Source organism: Pseudochaenichthys georgianus, chromosome 13, assembly GCF_902827115.2.
Source record: "Pseudochaenichthys georgianus chromosome 13, fPseGeo1.2, whole genome shotgun sequence".
Classification (NCBI taxonomy): Eukaryota; Metazoa; Chordata; class Actinopteri; order Perciformes; family Channichthyidae; genus Pseudochaenichthys; species Pseudochaenichthys georgianus.
This window is the reverse complement of record NC_047515.1, coordinates 15,267,285-15,286,852: the sequence shown is the minus strand read 5'-3', so window position 1 is coordinate 15,286,852 and position 19,568 is coordinate 15,267,285. Positions and strand designations below refer to the sequence as shown.

The 19,568-nt window shown below is 39.6% G+C and overlaps 1 protein-coding gene and 1 non-coding gene across 2 annotated transcripts; one reads left to right on the top strand and one right to left on the bottom strand.

Annotated features, from left to right (window-relative positions):
- The first annotated feature begins 551 nt into the window (after nucleotides 1-551).
- Nucleotides 552-9,759, top strand: nek3 (NIMA related kinase 3). Its single transcript, XM_034097867.1, has 14 exons — nucleotides 552-625; nucleotides 1,833-1,956; nucleotides 2,273-2,366; nucleotides 2,454-2,551; nucleotides 2,638-2,721; nucleotides 3,044-3,111; nucleotides 3,208-3,294; nucleotides 4,334-4,388; nucleotides 4,622-4,822; nucleotides 5,100-5,214; nucleotides 6,469-6,621; nucleotides 6,760-6,882; nucleotides 7,218-7,335; nucleotides 9,408-9,759. Exons 2-14 carry the CDS (start codon nucleotides 1,840-1,842, stop codon nucleotides 9,472-9,474), a joined length of 1,380 nt encoding a protein of 459 aa, XP_033953758.1. The 5' UTR covers nucleotides 552-625; nucleotides 1,833-1,839; the 3' UTR covers nucleotides 9,475-9,759.
- Nucleotides 1,164-1,236, bottom strand: trnak-uuu (transfer RNA lysine (anticodon UUU)). The gene has a single exon. It is a non-coding gene; the product is annotated as a tRNA-Lys (tRNA).
- Nucleotides 9,760-19,568: the final 9,809 nt, after the last annotated feature.

Here is a 19,568-nt window from a genome sequence, read left to right as displayed (position 1 = left end):
TCGGCACGACAGATACCTAAAGAAAGGTTGTTCCTGGGCAAACATGATCTTCATCTCACGAGAATCACCTCACAAATTAAATATTTGTATATAATGTTTTTTAATGTGTGGTATGGTCTCCATCCAGTACCATCCAGGTTGCGGTTGGCCCACCTTTCAATTAACAGCGCTACACAACTATATAATGCAAATTGCAGTCTTCTTAGAAATAGATCAGTAAGATAGTACAAAAACAACAATACAGTAATCACCCATTTGTGAGTAGAAGCTCAACTGAAGGGGCTTCTTCCTGAATTGTTTGAACATGGGTAGTGAGTTCGAATCCACCATGATCCCTGTGGGTGCTCTCCACGTGTCAGGATGGGTTTTCTTCGGGTTCTCTTATTGTGAAGCCCTGTGATGGACTGTCATCGCCCATTGTCAGCTTGGATTGGATATTAGTGTTTTATTCAGCTCTAAGAAAAGCCAAATATGTCCCCAAACAGCTTGTGCAGCATAATCCAGGAGCTGTATACAAACTGTTGCACCATGTCCTTTATTAACCTCATTATTGCCTTTATTTTCCTCCTGTGGACAATTATCGCCTGAATGGACTGGGCCACTGCCAGAGAGCAACACGAAGGAGGTAATGAGGCAAACATTAGACATTTGGACCCGCTATGCAATAGTTTGGTAATGATGAGTGTACAAGATGCTAAGGGGATTTTACTGAACATTAAAGGACCTTACCGGTGTATTTTCGACGTTCAGTTCCTTAACTACCTGTAGGCTACACTTTACATTTGTGCCAAACATTTCGGCGAACAAATGCATTGCTTGTATTTCTGGTCGTCTCCATACATTGCTGTGTGATATTAATTATATTGGCAGGATAAGGTAGTGCAATACATCACAGTTAATGTTAGGTCTTCGTATTTTAAAATATAAAATGATTCGGATCGTTGTATTGTCATATCATAATGGGATTTTCAAATATCATATAGGACGTGAAAGGACTTCAGATCAGTACAATGTATTTCATATCTGCTCCTCCCACAAGTTGTAAAGCAATCTAACATTTGATTTACTTCACTTGATCCAGAGTGTTAAATTGTTTACCGGCAAAATTGTAGTTTAGAGTTTATTGCTGTATGTACCGTTGAAAACTTTTTTAAAACTGTGTCCGCCCGAATAGGGACTTGAACCCTAGACCCTCAGATTAAAAGTCTGATGCTCTACCGACTGAGCTATCCGGGCTCTGACAGACATGCAACGCATTACGTTTAGAAAAATGACACAAACACCAGGTAGTTTTGTGATTATGGTTTAAATGTTTGGTTTCAATTCTTGAAATGTTTAATCGTCGAAAAAGAACAATCATGGCGACATAAAAAGTTACAACATTATGAACAGTGTGGACATTCAAACTTGTACACAAACAGACACAACAAAGCACATGCATACAATAAAAAATGAAAAATACGACATGCAACCATTTGAAAAGCGAAATCCGCTTTTATAAAACAATAAGACAAACAGGACTAAATGTTCTATCTATAACATTATAAATCGTCATGGAAAGTCTTACGAGCCTTTATGGTCAACTACCGCCATCTAGTGGCCACGCTGCACAGTACAGCTGAGTATCTCGCCCTACGTCATACAATAATAAGGAAGTAGCGGTCCAACAATCAACACGAGTAGATTATTTATGGGTGCCTTAGTCTACACGTTATATCTCAATGTAAACAACGAATACGAAAAGACAGAAGTCTCATCTCAAGAGCATACATCTGTTGAAACCAGTTTAGTTGTATTGTTGTCATCCTTTGTGGTTTCGTGTGTTTCTCAAGGAGCTCTATGGAGAGATACTCACTCCAGAAAGTCATCGGTGAGGGCTCTTTCGGTCGAGCTTTGTTAGTTCGGTGTAAAAGCAGTCAGGAGAAGTATGTGGTCAAGGAAATCCAGCTTCCCAAGGTATGTAATTTACCACATATAACAGCTGTATGATAAGAGGTTTGTGTGTAGGCTACTGTAGCCTACAGCCTGTATCCTTACATGTGTAATGGCACAGGGAACAGAAGTGGTGGACCCTGACAAAGTCATATCAGTAACACATTTGTTCTTCAGTGAATTAAACATAAACATATTTGAATTCAGACTGATATGTTATAGAAGGGGGTCAGATATGGAAATGTTATTTAACCTACCCTTGTTGCCCACACAGGGACGTGGGGGCTGGTGGTTTTGCATAACAGAGAATGTATTTGTGCTTGTATTTGCATTTTTATAGAATAACTCCAAATTGGAGAATCCGAGGAGAGAAGCCATCCTGCTATCCAAAATGAAACATCCTAATATTGTGACCTTCAGGGAGGCCTTCGAAGGTATTCACAAACCCAACTCTGTTACACAAGACATACAGTTGTTATGGTCTGGATTGTGGAATGTGCAGTGTGATTGTGTTTTTCCAGCTGATGGCCTCCTGTGTATCGCTATGGAGTTCTGCAGTGGAGGAGACCTGCTCCAGAGGATGCAACAGCAGAAAACTACGCAGTTCTCTGTGGACCACGTAGGCCTCGACTTCCTGCAATTATCCTCACTAGTTTATGTTACAGTTTTGTTTTAAATTTTGTTTCATTGTATTTATTTTTCCAGATCTTGAGATGGTTTGCTCAAATGTGTGCTGCGGCACAGCATATCCATGATAAAAGGGTTTTGCACAGAGATTTGAAGTCTAAGGTACAGTAGTACTTATAGTTTATACTTAAATATGTTAAAAAAAACTGTTAAACTACATGGATACATTGCACAGAATTCATTTTTTGTTTGTTCTCTCGATTCGAACATGAAGTAGATAATTTAGTTTATTGGTTGAATGCATGTTGATAAAATATCATCATCGTGAGCGCTGTGGAGTGAAATGAACAATGATAAAACCGCTGATCGAGATAAAATAACAACATTATCTCCCACTTCTGCATAATATCATCATTTTGCAATGGTTGGCAGCTTAGTTTGGCTTCATGTTATGTCATCACCTCTCTTTCATTTCCTTACCCAGAACATATTCCTGACAGATAATGGGACAATCAAGCTCGGGGACTTTGGCTCGGCGTGTATTCTGAACAGGTACAGGAGGAGAGCGGCAACAATTTACAATTTGCCTTCACTGCTGGGTGCTTGATTTGCTGCTACTCATTTTAACGGACTATTTTTGTGTTGCAGCTCCAAGGCATACGCTAATACATATGTTGGAACACCATATTACGTGGCTCCAGAAATCTGGGACAACAAGCCATACAACAATAAGAGGTTTGCGTTTGTTGTGCAAGTTTTTCTCCATTTAATATGACAGATTAAATGTCAATGAAAGGAAACACACAGAGAAATCTGTATATACTTTGTTTGTTCTTTTTCATAATTGTGGCCTAGTTTTAGGACAAACTTTTTTTTTTAAACTCCCATTTGTAGTTCTTTCGACTTGGGGATACTTTATGTGTGTACTTCTAAAACCACTTGGTTGCAAAGGGACATAACGTTTTTGGAAATGTTTCAAGGAAAGTTAAGACTTGGAACTTTGGAAAACTTTAAGATAAAACTTGTACTATTTTGTCAGTCACTTGCATTTGCAGCCCACGTTATTTCACAGTTTGAACCAAGAACTACATGTATTCATGTTAGATGTTGATTAAATTACCATTTTAAATGATATGTTTTAATATTGTTTATGATATTACAGTCAACCAGCAGATGGTAGCCTGATGCAAAGCACACACTGTGCTAACACCTTCTGCTAGTTGTTGTTAGCGAGCTGTTAGCATATGGGATGTAACTTGGTTGCGCATGCTAACTGAGGAGTTTTAATAATCTAATTCCACATTCTTTATAGTAAACATTTATTTTATGAGTTAGTTGTTTATTTACAACTTATTCTTAGTTAACAGACAGCACATATTGCCAGCTTGTGTTTTGAAATGACCTGTAAGTAATCCATTAGTAAACTTGCTAGCTAGCTAACTCACCACACAGCATATTGGATGCATTTGACAAATGATTGGATTTATTTGGCTCATAATGGATTATGTTTAATAATGATCAAGTAATGATAGTTTCTATTTGAATATGATACAGTAAATGCAGCCTGACCAAATCATCCCTAGTTATTTTCAACAAGATCCCCATGAATTCCCGTGTAAAGTTTCCATCTTGGATATTCCCAGAACAACAACCCTAGAAGTGATTATGTAACTGATGCGTGGGTTAACCAATCTTGTTTCTTTTTGCCTGTGCTGGTACATGACGCATGTCTGGTGTGAATGAATAACCATCTCTGTGTTTATGTGTTCTGCAGTGATGTGTGGTCTCTGGGCTGCGTTTTGTACGAGCTCTGCACCCTGCGACACCCGGTACCTCCCCCTCCCTCCTATCTGCATGTTCCAAAGATTTGACTGTGGGCCTCTCTCTCCTCTATCATTGTATACAATACTTCTGCTGTCATGTTACTGCACAGTCAGATACTGCAACACGATGGAGGCCCGGTCTCTTCAGCTGAGTTAGATTACCGGCTGTCTATTTTTTGTGGCTCGGATGTGTATGGTTTGTTGTCCCGGATATCCTCACATCTCACCCTTGTGTCTAGTTCCAGGCATCCAGTTGGAAGAGCCTCATTCTTAAGGTGTGTCGGGGTGCGTACCCTCCCCTCCCCAATCACCTGCCCTACGAACTGCAGTATTTGCTAAAGCAGATGTTTAAGACAAACCCAAAAGACAGGCCGTCCATGCACAGCATCCTGACCTCCCACAGGGTTTCCAAACTCCTCCGTGCACATCTGCCCTCCCAGGTACAGACCTAGCCCCCCTCTGTGCTCCTCAAAAACAGTTCACTGATCCTCCTGCCTGCATGGTGACAGTCACTCAAACAGTTGAACCTGATGAAGTGATTTTACTGCTACCTATCCATCAGAACGACAAACAGTCATAACATGGTGTCAAAGTGAGAATTTAAACTCTTACACAATTTCCCCTGCTGTGGTGACCCTACGTGGAATCTGACCTTTGACAAGCTGCTGTTGGTTCAGATGGCCGCGGAGCTCGTGTTATGTGTTTGATTTACGACAGGCGCTAGAGACGCAGGAACAGGGGAGGCGGACGGCTCGATGGAAGAGAGAAGAGGGGAAGAAGGTGGCTAATCTTCTGGGAGAGAAGAGGTTGATAACAACGTCGACATGTGAAGGTAGAGTCCAAGTCGAAGTTAACAATTGGTTGTGAAAAAGGGAAATACTGTTGCAATTATGAGACAACGACATCACATACGTTGTTGTGAAGAGTGGTTGGAGCATATATGTTATTGCAATTAGAAGGGAAATAAATCATGAATATGTTACGTGATTAAATGTCATGCCGATCTGAATCACAATTAAGATTTTGATCATTCTGATATGACCATTCTTTTTAAAACAAAGAAATATGTATCATCATGAGCACCTTCTCATTTCTCTCTGCTTGCTATTTCATCACCTGTAGATAGGTTTCCAAATCCTTTACATTTCCTTTTGTTTATTATTTGCTGCTCATATTTTTTCCTTGCTCTTTGTGTTTTTATGCATGCACCGTCTACACAGAATACAAATGTTGATTTAAGATAATATAAGATAAGATGGAACTTTATTTATCCCTTTGGGGAAATTCCGGCGTTTATAGCAGCGACAGTGTCAGAATGAAAAACAGGATTCACACAAGGTAAAAATAATGATCAAATAGAATACAATACAATAATACAACGCACAAAAAAGTGGTAAAGTAACTATTGAAACAATATTTTACAGTAAAAAGTTGAGTATTTGAGTATTGTTTACATAAGTGTGCAGATGTGAGGGCAGGTTAAAGTCTTGTAAAAGGTCCTTTATTGTCAGTGTTGTGGAAATATTTTCCAAGGCCCATAACTTTGACCCAGTTTATCAGTTCAAACTGTCCTGACTGAGCACACGCACCTCGTAACCTTGGCTGCTGTGCTCTCAGTGTTCTGTCTCCCTGTTCCTGCCTGTCGGCGTCAGCTGATAGAGGTGTTATGGTTCTATGTTCCTGCCTGTTGGCGTCAGCTGATAGAGGTGTTATGGTTCTATGTTCCTGCCTGTTGGCGTCAGCTGATAGAGGTGTTATGATTTGATCTTGTTATGCAGCATGTTGATGATGCTCTCGGAACTAGCTAAATACTGTACAGGGGTCTGAGGTAGAGTTCTTTAGAATTGACGTGTCAACCCACCCGTGCAGTCAGATCATGACTGCTGTGACTTGTGATGTGAATCCTCCGGCCGTAACTCCAAATAAACCTCCAGTGTTTGACATCGAAGCTCCTGCTCTACCGTGTCTCTTTCCTGAGTCGGTGACTCCCACTGCATTGCTACACAGAAGTTTCCCTTACAGTCAGGACCTTCTTGAAAACGATTAATATAACAAAACATTCACCATGAGTAACCCTTTCCCTCAGGCGTGGAGTTACATGAAGCCCACTCTGAAAGCAGAGAGCCGGGTCCTCGTAAGCAGTGGGCCGCGGGGCCCTCGGACACTGTGCTGCAGATGTTGGCCAACACCAGCCTCGTCTCCTCGGACAGCATGGGGTCAACCTGCCAGTCCCTCACAGGTACTATTCGGCGGAGGGGGGGGGGGGAATAGAAGTTTCCCCTTGCTATTTCTAAAATCTTCTAAAAATTCAAGTTTAGTCACTAAATTCCAGTATCAGAGTTTATCAGCTGTGTCCTTGTTTTGTCCCGTGTATCAGAGGAGCCAGGGGACAGCCGGCAGAGGAGACGATGGGACAAGGATCCTCCAGAGACGCTTCTGAGTGTGTTGGAGAAGGCCCAGCTGAGCAGAGCCTTCAGCACCTTTTTAATAAACCCAGGAGGTCTGTTCATTTCTGAATATTTTGTATTTGAATTGGGCTAACATGATCTTTCCTACATTTCAGTCATTTCCCTCTGATTGGAATACAGCTCCAGAAACAATTAAGAGACCACTCCAAATGTTTCTTAAATCTCAATTTCTACATGTATGGCAGACATTCCATTGTCTATTGAATTCAAACACAGATAACTGTTGTCAGTAGTTGAAAGAATAAACACACACCTTTAAAGTAAAACCAGAGAAACTGATCATTTCACAGTGATCTCTTAATTTTTTTCAAAACTGTATGTGGTTTTAGTGGGTGAGATAATCAGTCCTCTGGTTTTCCATCTCCAGGTGAGGACCCTCTGGTGGGACCCCTCTCCCAGCCGCAGGGGGACCACCCTGATGGTCCTGAGCCTGAAGTGGCCTTAGATGAGGAGCGACTGCAGCCTCGCTCTGATGATGAGGACACGTGAGTAACCCAGATACAAAGCTGTGTTTAACATGACATTAGTAAGGCAAGGCAAGTTTATTTATATAGCACTTTTCAACACAAGGCAATTCAAAGTGCTTCACAAAAATGAAAGACATTCAGAGCATAAAACACATTAGAAACATTCAAAAGCAAAGATAATAAAACATGAATAACACAGGAACATGAATAACAGTTACAGTGCAGTGTAAGATGTGAATAGTTTAATTAAAAGTAGCGGCAAAAAGAAAGTATTCAGCCTGGATTTAAAAGTAGTGAGAGTTGCAGCGGACCTGAAGGTTTCAGGTAGTTTCCAGATATTTGACAATATACCAAATGTTCACATTTCTCCACCCCTACCCATCCCATGAAATTATAGTTTTTTGACAGTTTTCTAACCTTTTTATATTCCTTTCATCCTTCTCTTTCAATCATTTTGCATCCCCAGACAACACATTTCCCCTGTTTTACTGTTACCCCAATCCATCTTTGACCTTTAAACCACTTTTTTAGTAGCTAGGAGTAGATCACTATTCTAGACAGAAGAGAATTGTAATAATTGTAATTAATAGTTTAATTAAATATATATTTTTGTGTTTGTATTAGGGATGGGAATTTGAAAGCAAATGTATATTCGAATATTCGACCCCCAAAAAAACGGTTAGCCGATTAACGGAAATGTACATATCCTATAAAAAAAAAAATTATTTCATTTTGAAAAATAAATAAATACATGTTCAAATAAGTATAGAAACCAAGTCGAATTTGTCAAATGTATTGAACTGGTGATCAGAGTTTGAACAGTTGACAGCTATAGGCCTACAGCTTTCATGCTTAAAACATAACTTGGTTTTTAAATGAAAGAGGGATCAAACACGAACAACATAACCGGTTAGGTTAACGTAACCCGTGACAACAGAGATCAACAACCTATAACAGGGCCTATGCACAGAATGCAGCTATTCAATACTCATTCTTTTTTAAGAATGTCTACATGCTCAGGGGAGAGGCGGGTGCGGAGGCGATTCACAATCAGGCCAGCTGTAGAGAAGACCCTCTCAGCTGGAAAGTGGGCATAAGATGAGGTTTGAGTCTGCGTGACCTGCGTGTAGGGAGGGGCAGCAGCCATATCATTAGCTCGAACTAGCTAGATCTGATGGATTTGGACATAAACGCGAGTGAAGTATAACCGGACGCGAGAGAGAGAGAGAGATCAGCACCTGCAGCTCTGCCCACTGTGAGGGACCGGTGAGCGGAGCAAAACACACCTTTTAGATCTAACACATTTAGCTATTGAACTGTCGTATACATTGAATTATTCCATTTGATAATATGTAATCAACTTAGGCAGCACTCCCAAAGAAAAATTAAAAATTACAATACAAATATTCATAACTCATATTCCCCCACCTGAATAATTTCTAATATTCGATTAATCGTCCCCATCCCTAGTTTGTATACATATGTATAATACTGTCTGTTTACATTTTATTTTGTTAAAGAATCCTGTAAGCACTATTATTTTTTTGCTGATTTGGGAAAATGTTCATTCCTTTGCTCAGATTGAAAAACAAGTAATGCTGTTATGTGTGTGATGTTTCAGGGAATGTAACCAGATTTTATGCAAATAGATTTAGGTTGTTTATATTAAAGACCGCTTTCCTACAATGAGAAAATTATAAAAATAAAATATATATATAAAAATAGCAAAATATCGCTTTGGCTCATACTTGTGTTTTGACAAAGTGTTTATGGGTGGGAAAGATATGATACTGAACCCATGTGTCTGTTTCCTTTATTTATCTTTATTTAAATATTTATGTTGCCAAAGATAAATTCTAACAAAATGTCTGACTCACTCTTTTTTGAGCTTCCAAAGCAGAGACATATTTAGATAAATAAATAAAAACATTATCCACATTAAAATTCACATGAAATATGAATGTACAAGGAGAGGTTTGTATGAATCTCTACTGGATATCCGTTCAATGTACAGAATGTCCTGTTTTTGTATGACCTCTCAGATGATAACAAAGTCAAAATGTGTCCTACTGTTTCTCCTTTCTTCACAGGGACTTTGAGGAAGAATATCCATGCGATTGGATGGATGAAGTTGAGAAAATGCTTTCAGAACACTAAAGTCTCATTTCTAACAGGATGCTTACACAATCACACTGTAAACAATCACAACAGACACTAACTGTTTGCCAAAATCATTTCACATCATATATATGAGACCAGGTCTGGATCTTTTATCCAAGTTTACAGAAACCCAGTTAAGCTCTAACACTGGGTTATTTATAGTGTATGTTTCAGGTGCTGCATTGATTTTTGTATTTCGCAAACATACACTAAGTTCAAATTGTATACTGTTAAACTTGTTTTCGTAAAACCTCTTTTACATAAAGATATCTGAGTTGTGTGTGTGCTCTGTCTCTAATTGGATTTGAACATCTGCTGGGTACTGTTCAGGTTACCAATGATAACATTCCCAGCAGAATGAGGCCGTCTGACGGGGGGCTTCTGTTTGGCTTGTCGGGGAAGCAGGAAGTATTAGACTCAGAGCAGCTGGGTCTCCAAGGGGTCACACCATTTTGAGCCCGCCCTCAACTTTTGATGTCAATTTCCGCTGCAATATCAAAAGTAGACAAAACATGTTGAGTCATCGGTATTCTTTGTGTTTTATTCTCTTTGCGAGACACAAGCAAACCCAACATCTGGACCCTTTAGCTGTTGTGTTATTTTTAAATGTCTGTGACCACTAATGGCTGACAGAGAGGGAGATGACTGCTCGTCTTTCATACAGCAAGTGTTCATTTTGTACCACTAGGTGGAGTTGAAATCACTCGTGTGAACCTTTGTTGTGGGCAGGAGTGAGAAATGTTTAGATCCTGGTTCAAATATAGATAAACCTTTGTTGAAATAATTCTGCTTGTTAGAATCTTATAGTCCGAAAAGTGCTCACCGTGCTTGTATGTGAATATAAGGGACTCTGCTCTTGGTTTTAAGAGCATAAATACATTTAATGAGAGGGGACAAGTTAGTCTTTGTTCTGCCAAATTAGAAGCTCTACATAATGGAGTAATTAAATAGCCAACTACATGTTTGGCAACAGTAAAACCAAAAGAATGCTACGCCCATGACCGTTTGGGCTCAACAGGATACATAAACTGCAGACCCTTGAGTCAACAAAACCATAATGCTGCTGATTCACCAACAGTCCTGCTGCCAAAGTTCCTCCAGGGACTGAACCTCCCCTCGGCTGACAGGAGGACTCTGCTATATGAGAGGCTTTTTCCAGATATCTGCCAGCGATGTGTTTAATTGAGGAAGCTCTGGTCCCTTATCATGAAGCCACACTGAATCCCCCTCCAGGGCTCACACCACAGACCCCTGCTTTTTTTTTATTCCCACTGTGTTTCCCCTTGCCCCTCCAAAGATGTCCATGTTTAGTAAGGATACAGATTAAGTGGTGTCGCATAGCTGAGCTACAACACCCCCATGCTGTGTGTCCTGCAGATAGGAGGGTCTCCCAACAGTTTCACAAAGGGCTTGACTGCATCTCTCTAGTTTAGCCTTCTAATATTAACTGAGGAGTTTAAGCTTGAATGGTATAATGAGGATCGGGTTATTAAGAGCAGTACAACATGTTTTTGAGGGTTTCATTTATTGAATCAACTGATTTCTGGACAGCCTTCAGTATCAAGAAGTGTTAGGAATTGTAAGTTGGCATTAAATGTTCAGTCAGATTCTTATGTTTGATTATTTATTTAGGTGAAGGTCTTTATTAGACACTGATTCTTTCAGCAATTTGGCATTAAATAAAAAACATGCTGACATTTATGTATGTACTATTTGACTACTCTGATATCACATTGACACCAGTGTTAAACCAAGGCCTTAATCCAAGTGTGGGGCGATGTTTGTAACACATTGTAATATTAGACATAATACATTTTGACCTAGAATGACTAACCTTGTGCAAGTAGCTAACAAACAACATTACAGTGAAAAAAATAGTACTATAGTATAAAGTGTTGTCTTTTTGTTGTGGTATTTTCCAAACTGTTTATAATTTCTTCACTTTTTTTATCTGATTATTGAGATTCTATTCATATTTACATTATTCTCAGTGGCACTGATAAAGCAAGCCAGAAAGTCGGCCCACGTAGCCTTGAGTCCCAGCGTCTGCTATTTTTTGGTAACAATTAACATAGACAGATGTTGTCATTAAAATATAATGACAGCATCTCACACTATGTGTTTTCTAAAAACAACACCAAAGACTCTCAGAAATTAGCATCCCTCATAAAGAAAAAAGATGATTATATCTTTGTGAATTTAAACACGATTGCTTTACGTAACATTGTTTTTCTTAACAAGTATAAGCAAAGACCACAAATGTCCCTGTTCTGTACCTCGCGTGCAAGCTGAGCAGCTAAAACCAAAATCTATGAAACTAAGGGCACATATCGTGATGACATTTCCTCTCCATTCTTTCTCTGTTCGCCTTACCTTGTCGTCTTACTCATTTGATAGCAGGCTACATCCTGTATTTCAGTATCTATTCAGAGGCACAGTGAGGCTGAATCTCCTGCCATTGCCCAGACACCTAATCTGAAGTACAACATTGATTTTCCTTTCTGCTCATCCTCGTGACCTGATAGTAGCTTCCCCTCTTATCAAAGGATTCACAAAAAACCTTTCATTTTGTCTATTTGGAAGTGGTCTGCACACCGCACACTGTCATCACCCTTAATGAAATATTGACACTTGTTATCTGCAACAATCTCCGTTCCCCTTTTGTTCGCCTGTCATAGTGCTTCTTTTTCTGGCCTGCTTTCTGAGCGCCTCTAGCTTCACACAGGAAGAGCGCCGCAGATGCAAGATGACCCAGTGAACTCCGTCTAGCTAGCCATGCTTCGAACGGCATTTTTAACCAAAAACCTCTTTCAGTGTTCTTATTCAGAGCAAACTGAGTTGTTTTAAATGTTCGTCATTTCTGCATTGTATTTGCGTTTTTAGGGAAACGTTTAAATCCACAGTGGTATCAACCACACACCATGACTCACTCATAAAGAGAAGTGCTGTTTATTCTTCACGGGGAGCAGCTCTTCCTGTTAATAACAAAGCACTCAGGCGCTGCAGTTGGGAGTCTCTTTGCAACTATAAATACGGGAAATGTCATTGTTGTGATTATTTTAGGCCATCTGCCTTGACCCTCCATTGTCTCCTGCATGTTTTTTGTAGCTCTGCACCAGACAATATAAGAGCAGGGTTTGTCGTGGAGCTCCACAATTCATCGGTCGCTCACTGTACAAAAAGCTATGTGAAGGGGGACAGTGCAGGTTATGTGGCCATTTGCAATTAGAGACTCTGCTATTGTTTGTGGCTCACACATTTGTCATCTCCTGAGGGGATGCTCCACCTTGAGGCTGGGTCACAGGCTCTGCTGCCTGTCCCTTTGCCACCTTTTCTCTGAGATAATAATACAGCAATAGCAGACTTTTCAACAGTCTTGAAAAGTTTTCCTTTTGTAGCTTATATAGATTTTAATGAAATCAAAAATAAAGAAAGTAGTATAGTAAGCAGAGAGCAGAGGTAGGAAACACTATAACTAAGTACGTCGTTTACACAACTTGAGTATTTCCATTTCAGAGGTAAATTGTGTATTTTTACATCATTACATTTATTTTGTACCTTTAGTTACTTTCGATTAATGATGAAAAATATACTCAACACTTAAATCAGACTTTAGTTTCACCTGGAGTAAATTCACAAGTTTCACGGCAGTATACAAAGTCATTCAAACTAGCTGCACCTTTACCAGCTTTGATAAACACATTAATGCATCAATAATTATAATCAAACATATAATACATATTTTTCTGAAATGAGCTGATCTGCTTGATAAGTACTTTTACTTTTGGTACTTTAAGTATATGTTGATGCTAATACTTTTGTACTTTTACTTTTGATTGCAGGACTTTTACTTCTAGCAGAGTATTGCTATTCTAGTAGGCTACTTCTACTTTTACTCAGGTACAACATCTGACTACTTCTCCCACCTCTGTAAGTAAGTATATCGCTCTGATGAAATGTATTTAAAAGTAATACACGTATATATTTTTGTTTTGAATCCCATTCATTCAAATTGTGAAACTTATCCTTCCTCGTAATGCTATAAAATGTTTCCTGTGTAGCTCCCAGGGACTAGTGTCATGGGGCATTGGGCGTGGCAGATTTTCCTGGCAGTAAGGAAACTGTGAGCATCTCTAGTAAAATATATCCAGCTTAGTTCTCAGATGTACTATATTGTGAACTCTTGGCCTAATGTTCTACTCCTGTCAGAGAAGAAAGTTAAATGTAACGCTTGCTTTCTTTTCGTTGCACAATTCTTCTACCATTCTATCTGTTTCATATCCTGTGAAATGCAACACCTTGCAAGAGTTATGAAACAAGTCTAATTTAGCACTGGTTGATACCTCTATTACGAACACATGCACAGGAAATGCCAACAGTATACCTCTGCTCTTCTTGAAAGTGTTACTTTTTCAATAAAGTACAGCACTGAGTTTGATGCAAAGTAAGTTCAGAACTGCTGGAAATGCAACGTATAGAAAAATGCTAGTGCTGTGTTTCCAAGCATTCTGTTTTAGAGGCACAGTTTGCATGTCTTATTGATTTTGAACCATCAACACTACACAAGTTCAAACAGGAAAGGATGACGAGTTAATGATTTATGTTTTTATCAGCCATGCCACTTGGAATTTCCCAGCACAGCCAGCACTGTCCTCAACACTTAAAAATGTCACACAGTGAAGACCAAAGGGAAACTATTGGTGTTAAAAACGTTGCTGCTTGAGATCGGAGGACCATATTAATGATGTTTCATGTTTTAGCTCGTAAACTTAATCAAAATACTTTAGAATTGTATTCCAGTGTTTCTAATGTATTTCCAGCAGCTTTTATTTATTTTCGACTCTTCAAGTTGTGTGCCCTTATCAAACAAAGCCTACATTTAAAAAAAGAAGAATCTTGGATTAAAGAATGAAGGAAGTAGAAAAGTGCTTGGTAAGACAAGGGGACTATTGTTGAAATGTATCAGTGTAAGTTGCCCATTGACGTGTATGTGTATGAAATGTGCCCCTTCTTTTTTTATTGCATGACATATTACGTTTGATGTTGTTGCTCTGAGCTAGTATCTTAAAGTTGTGTAATTAATCATATTTAGCTGTCAGATCCTCAGGGCTTTATCATTACATCATCGTTGTAATGAAACAATTAAGTAGCTGAAGAAATAAATCGAAATATTCAATGTGATGAATAACACAATCTAGTGTTTAAGAGGAAAGACATTTTTACAAAGCTAAAACTCCACGTGATGTTCAGCTAAACAGTTTTTAGCATAGGAGTATTCATGACTTCTTTGTTAAGGAGCTAAGACTTACAAAACATTCCCCTTATTCTCTATTAATGGATTACAGGTAAAGTAGTACAATCAATATTTTATGATCAGTTATAACTTGCCTTTCTTGTTTAATGATACCAGTGGAATTATCTTGATTGTATCAGTCTGGGCTAATTGTGTGTGTTTTTTTAAAGATGACCTCAGGGGTATCAATGAGCTGTGTCCTTCCCCACCCTAAGGCCACAGTGTTAATACATTAGGTGTCTCCCCGGGAGCCTGGTTCAAAGGGACATAGAGGTCGTATTTTAAGCTTGTCCTTTTTACATTTGACACTCACTGTTCTTTTGTAGGAGATAAATACCTACAGAAACCAACAGGAACTTGCAGAGTAAACATACACTTGATTACATCTTAGTGAGAGCTGTGTGGATTTCTGTGAGCAGTTGGTTGAGAAGATGAGGACATCACCTCACTTGGGAATTGAAGAGTGACTTCTTTCTGCGGTTGAAAGAGACAGCTCATAAGAGAGGGAAAGTATTGTGTGGTCTGAGAGGCTCTACTGAAATTCCTCATGGGGAATATGCTGACCTCGATGCTGACCTGTCAGCGTCAGCTTTTATGTGGTTGTGCTGTGGAGTGGGCTATGGGCATTTGTTTATGAGTCTGTGCTGTAGTATTAGTGCCGGGGCCCGGGTATCACTAATCCTGCCATGCATGGAGCCGCTGTGTAAAACTTGATAGGTCTAGTCTCAGTAGTTTTGCTGATCAGTTCTTTACTGTATAATTCTGTTGTTGAGGAATATCATTTGCCCTTTGCCAAAGCTATGTACAGTGAACACACAGAAAAGTATTCAGCATTAAGAAACAGGTAGTCACTTTAAAATGTGCCCCTAAACCAAAAAATGTCATGTCATACTGTGAGCGAAAGTATTATTATGGTAATTGGTTGATTACTCTTCAAAAAGGTTTTATTATTTTATGTCACCTAAATATTGACTTTTAAAGTACAAAATCATGAATAGATGTTCACATAGGTGGACAATGTTATTTTTCATGATCAAATAAAGTGTTTACAATAAAACTAGTAAGGCTGAAATGTAATATTGTATTTATGAAGCAAGGTATAGCATAATCATACATTTTCAAGAAGCCCATTTTACAACATGTTGTTGGTTTAATGCCATCATTTGGTGTAAAGGCGCTTTGACAGAACATGTAGGGCATGTGGCTGCTGTGGGGTTTGACCCATCGACCCTTCCCTTCTCTCATGAGACTGTCAGTCGCACCAGTGGGCTGTCCTCTCTGGTTAGAAGCTGTAGCTCCCGGGGAGGATTAATGTGTCCACATTGGCTAGTCAGACATTGTTTAAATCCCCAGGAGTTTCCAGAGGAAGGACTCACAGCTAAGGAAAGCCCAACCTGTCCCATGAAGCAGAACACACCTAATCATAAAGTTTGTTTTCTTCAGTCCAACAGACTGTAATACCATGTTCATCCGGGCTGAAACTCCCAGACTGAAACAAAGGCAGCACATTGCATGTACTGTTGTACAGTATGTACTGGGGGTAGAAACAGTCTCCTATGTTTAAAGTACTTTGATAGGGGTGTTTCCGTACTGAATTATTGCAACAGTGTGTATAATCGCGTGTTAGTGTGAATTCCCCGCTGGATTCCCAAAAAAGATTTAGTGATAACTGTCAACGCCTGTTCCTACAAGTCATATTTCCTGCTGGGGCTGCAGATACACTCCGGTGGTATTTCACATCTTTAATTAGGTCCTCGTGAACAGCCACATATGGTCACACAGTCAGTTTCATTTTTACATTATTACATTACATTGCATTTAGCTGACGCTTTTATCCAAAGCGACTTACAATAAGTTGTTCTACCCACAGAGTACTATAAATGTTCCTCTATCAGATCTTTCAATTTCACAAGAAGTTCTTGGCTCCTATTGTTATGTCACGCACGGCAACCACCCTTTTCCAGGCTCAAACAAGTTCTGAGTTTTTGCCTAAAGGTGAAGACTCATCCGGTCGATAAAGATAAGATTAATTACCAGTATTGTTCATACATTCTTTGCCAAAGTGGTTGAAATGTCCCAATTGAATTTCCTGGCTGCATTGCTGAAATATATAAGAGAGCAGCATGAGCTTCCCTGTTCATAACAGGCTGAACACTTGCATGCTGCGTACATGTTTTGGGTAAATACCAGGGCACCCAGATGAAGGGAGTGTTTTATCGACATTTTGTTTATGCTTTCTGTTTCATTCCTAAGATGTTATGCAACCAGGAGCTGATCTGGTCAAATAACTCCTCCAGGGATTGATGAGGGCTGTTTATGGTTCCAGGCGACGGGGAGTTAGGGAGGATTACTGGTGTGTGCAGTTATTTAGCCTACCTCCCTCCTCGTAGACAGACTGGTTATTAGTTCAGTGCTGCCTCTGATTTTACAATGAGTGAGGTTGTGTGCTAGCACAACAACCGTCTTTTTTTGTCAAACCGCATCCTGACAAATGGTAATTTAATGCAATTTTCTGTCTCCCGCATTGTGTGTTTTTATTGCCTTCTCTCTCCCAGTCTGGAAAGTTGTCATGCAAGCAAGTAATCTGCCCCCCCCCCCCCCCCCCCCCCAGAGAGCAACAAACTTTTTACTGAGCGATAATAATACCTGTTTACCCCTAAAAGCAAGGTGGGATAATACATACCAGAGATGTTGAATGTGATTGTGATTCCAGTGTAAGTGTGGGAAAATGTTGAAAATGTTTAAATGGGCGCTGTTATTATCAGGTGATTAGCAGCCATTTCCTCCTAAATGTATCCTGTGAGCCATGCAGGAGAAATGGTGGATTATCCTGAGACCCCCTTCCCCCCACAGATCTTTTATTAGTGGGACAGGCACTTCCCTTGTCATGTGATCCTGAGCTGTGGAGTGAATCTGAGGACGAGGACCTCACCCCCTACCCAGCTCATCTCCCCTGAAAAAGCACACACACAGAGGTCCCCTTTAATGCCCCCGCAGAAATTACTCCTGACACGAGTTCTCATCACACCCGAGGATCTCCAGTCAGTTGGGTCTGACAGAACTTCAAAGCAGCCATTAGGAGGTTCATTGGAGAAAACATGCTGGGTTTACCACAGGGGAATAGGAACATGAAGCTATAAGTTAAAGTCTGGATCCAGACTTGTTTGTGTCTTCACTCAGGCCTGGAGGATGGCACTGACTGATGACCCCACAAACGTCACATTGTTTTTGTTGTGTGACATTTACTTAAACATGTATTATTTATATGATGCATCCCTAAAGGCTGATCCATCAAACATTACATGACAAATGTAATTGAAATGACTACGCAACATATTATTATTAATATTATTATTATAAAGAATACTTCATAGAGACAGCTGGCTTCGTCTCCATGTGTGTTAACATTTTACTACAGGAATATTTCACCCAAGAAAATGACCATTTCCCTAACATTTACTACAATTGTTCAAGACTTTTCTCTGATTTTTTGTTCAACATGAAGGCAGGCAAGGCAAAGTTATCTTCACGATTTCTACAGGGCCAGTAATTGATATACAAATTGTCATTTTGTGGGCTGCAAATAAGGTTTGCATGACAACCCTTCTTTGAATGTGATCATCTTAAAACTATAACTGTATGCAATTGTGAAGATTTTCGACATATCAATCCTAAAATAAAATCTCTGAGATCCTCGGCCTATCTTGTACTGTACAAAAAGACCTTGATGCAGACTCCCATCTGAAATTACCCGAGCGAAGCAGAACAGAGTGTTGTGTGATGACAAGCAGTGTGCGTCTGTGTTTTCTCACCCTGCAGCCCGCTGAGAAGGAGAGGTCAGGCTGATTAGATAACTGTTGTGTATGCAGAGGAGCCTGCTGGGCTCACATGAGGGGTCCCATCTCTGATACTGAGAACTTATACAACCGTAAGACTTTACTGTATACAGAACTGCATGTCCTTAATATTAGTCATCACAGGCTTTGTTAAATGTAAACAATTAATATTGAGTTTCATCAACCATTGTTTATGAAGAAGGTTCATTGTCCGAGAAGATGCAGAGATATTCAGAGAAAACTGCATTTGTGCTGCTTCCTTTTTTTAGTTTAGTGATCAAGGTATTAACATATCTTAACTGAATTTGAACTGTGACTTCCTGTTTGTTCCTGTCCGTCTGAGTCCTGACCTTTGACCCAGATGATAACAACCTTGATAGTGGTTGTATGTGCTGAATACACACCACCCTACTCATTCATGCAGTTAAACCTAGTTAAACATAGTGATTATAACAATGACGTCTGAGGAGTCCTAGTTAATGATGCTCAATAAGCTTGTGGCCAAGTCGCAGCTACTATTATGAGGATGCTACTCCAGTGCATCTCATCCAGATGACGTGAATGCCTCAGATTACAATGATAAATTATTATTTATTTTCACAACAGCACAACATCTTTGACTCGCTCACAGAGCCAGAGTTATAGGTGCGGTATGAATAAAGTGCCGCTGACTGACCTTCAGGCTATGTCAATAAAGTTAAAGCACCATGTGCTTTCTGTTATTCACTCTCATGCTGCGTTGACTCCTCGCTGATGCTATACCACTTGTGAACTTGTCCACAGCTGGACAAATATTTCATACATTTGTAAATGATGTTGGTTTTTTTCAATTACAATTGGCTATTTCTATACACATAAGGCTGTGAGCAATTTAATAATTCTCTTTTCACTAAAGGACCAGCCTTGTCAGTGACGTTGTTAAAAACACTATGTCCTTGTGGAGGAGCAAAACAAAATGTTAC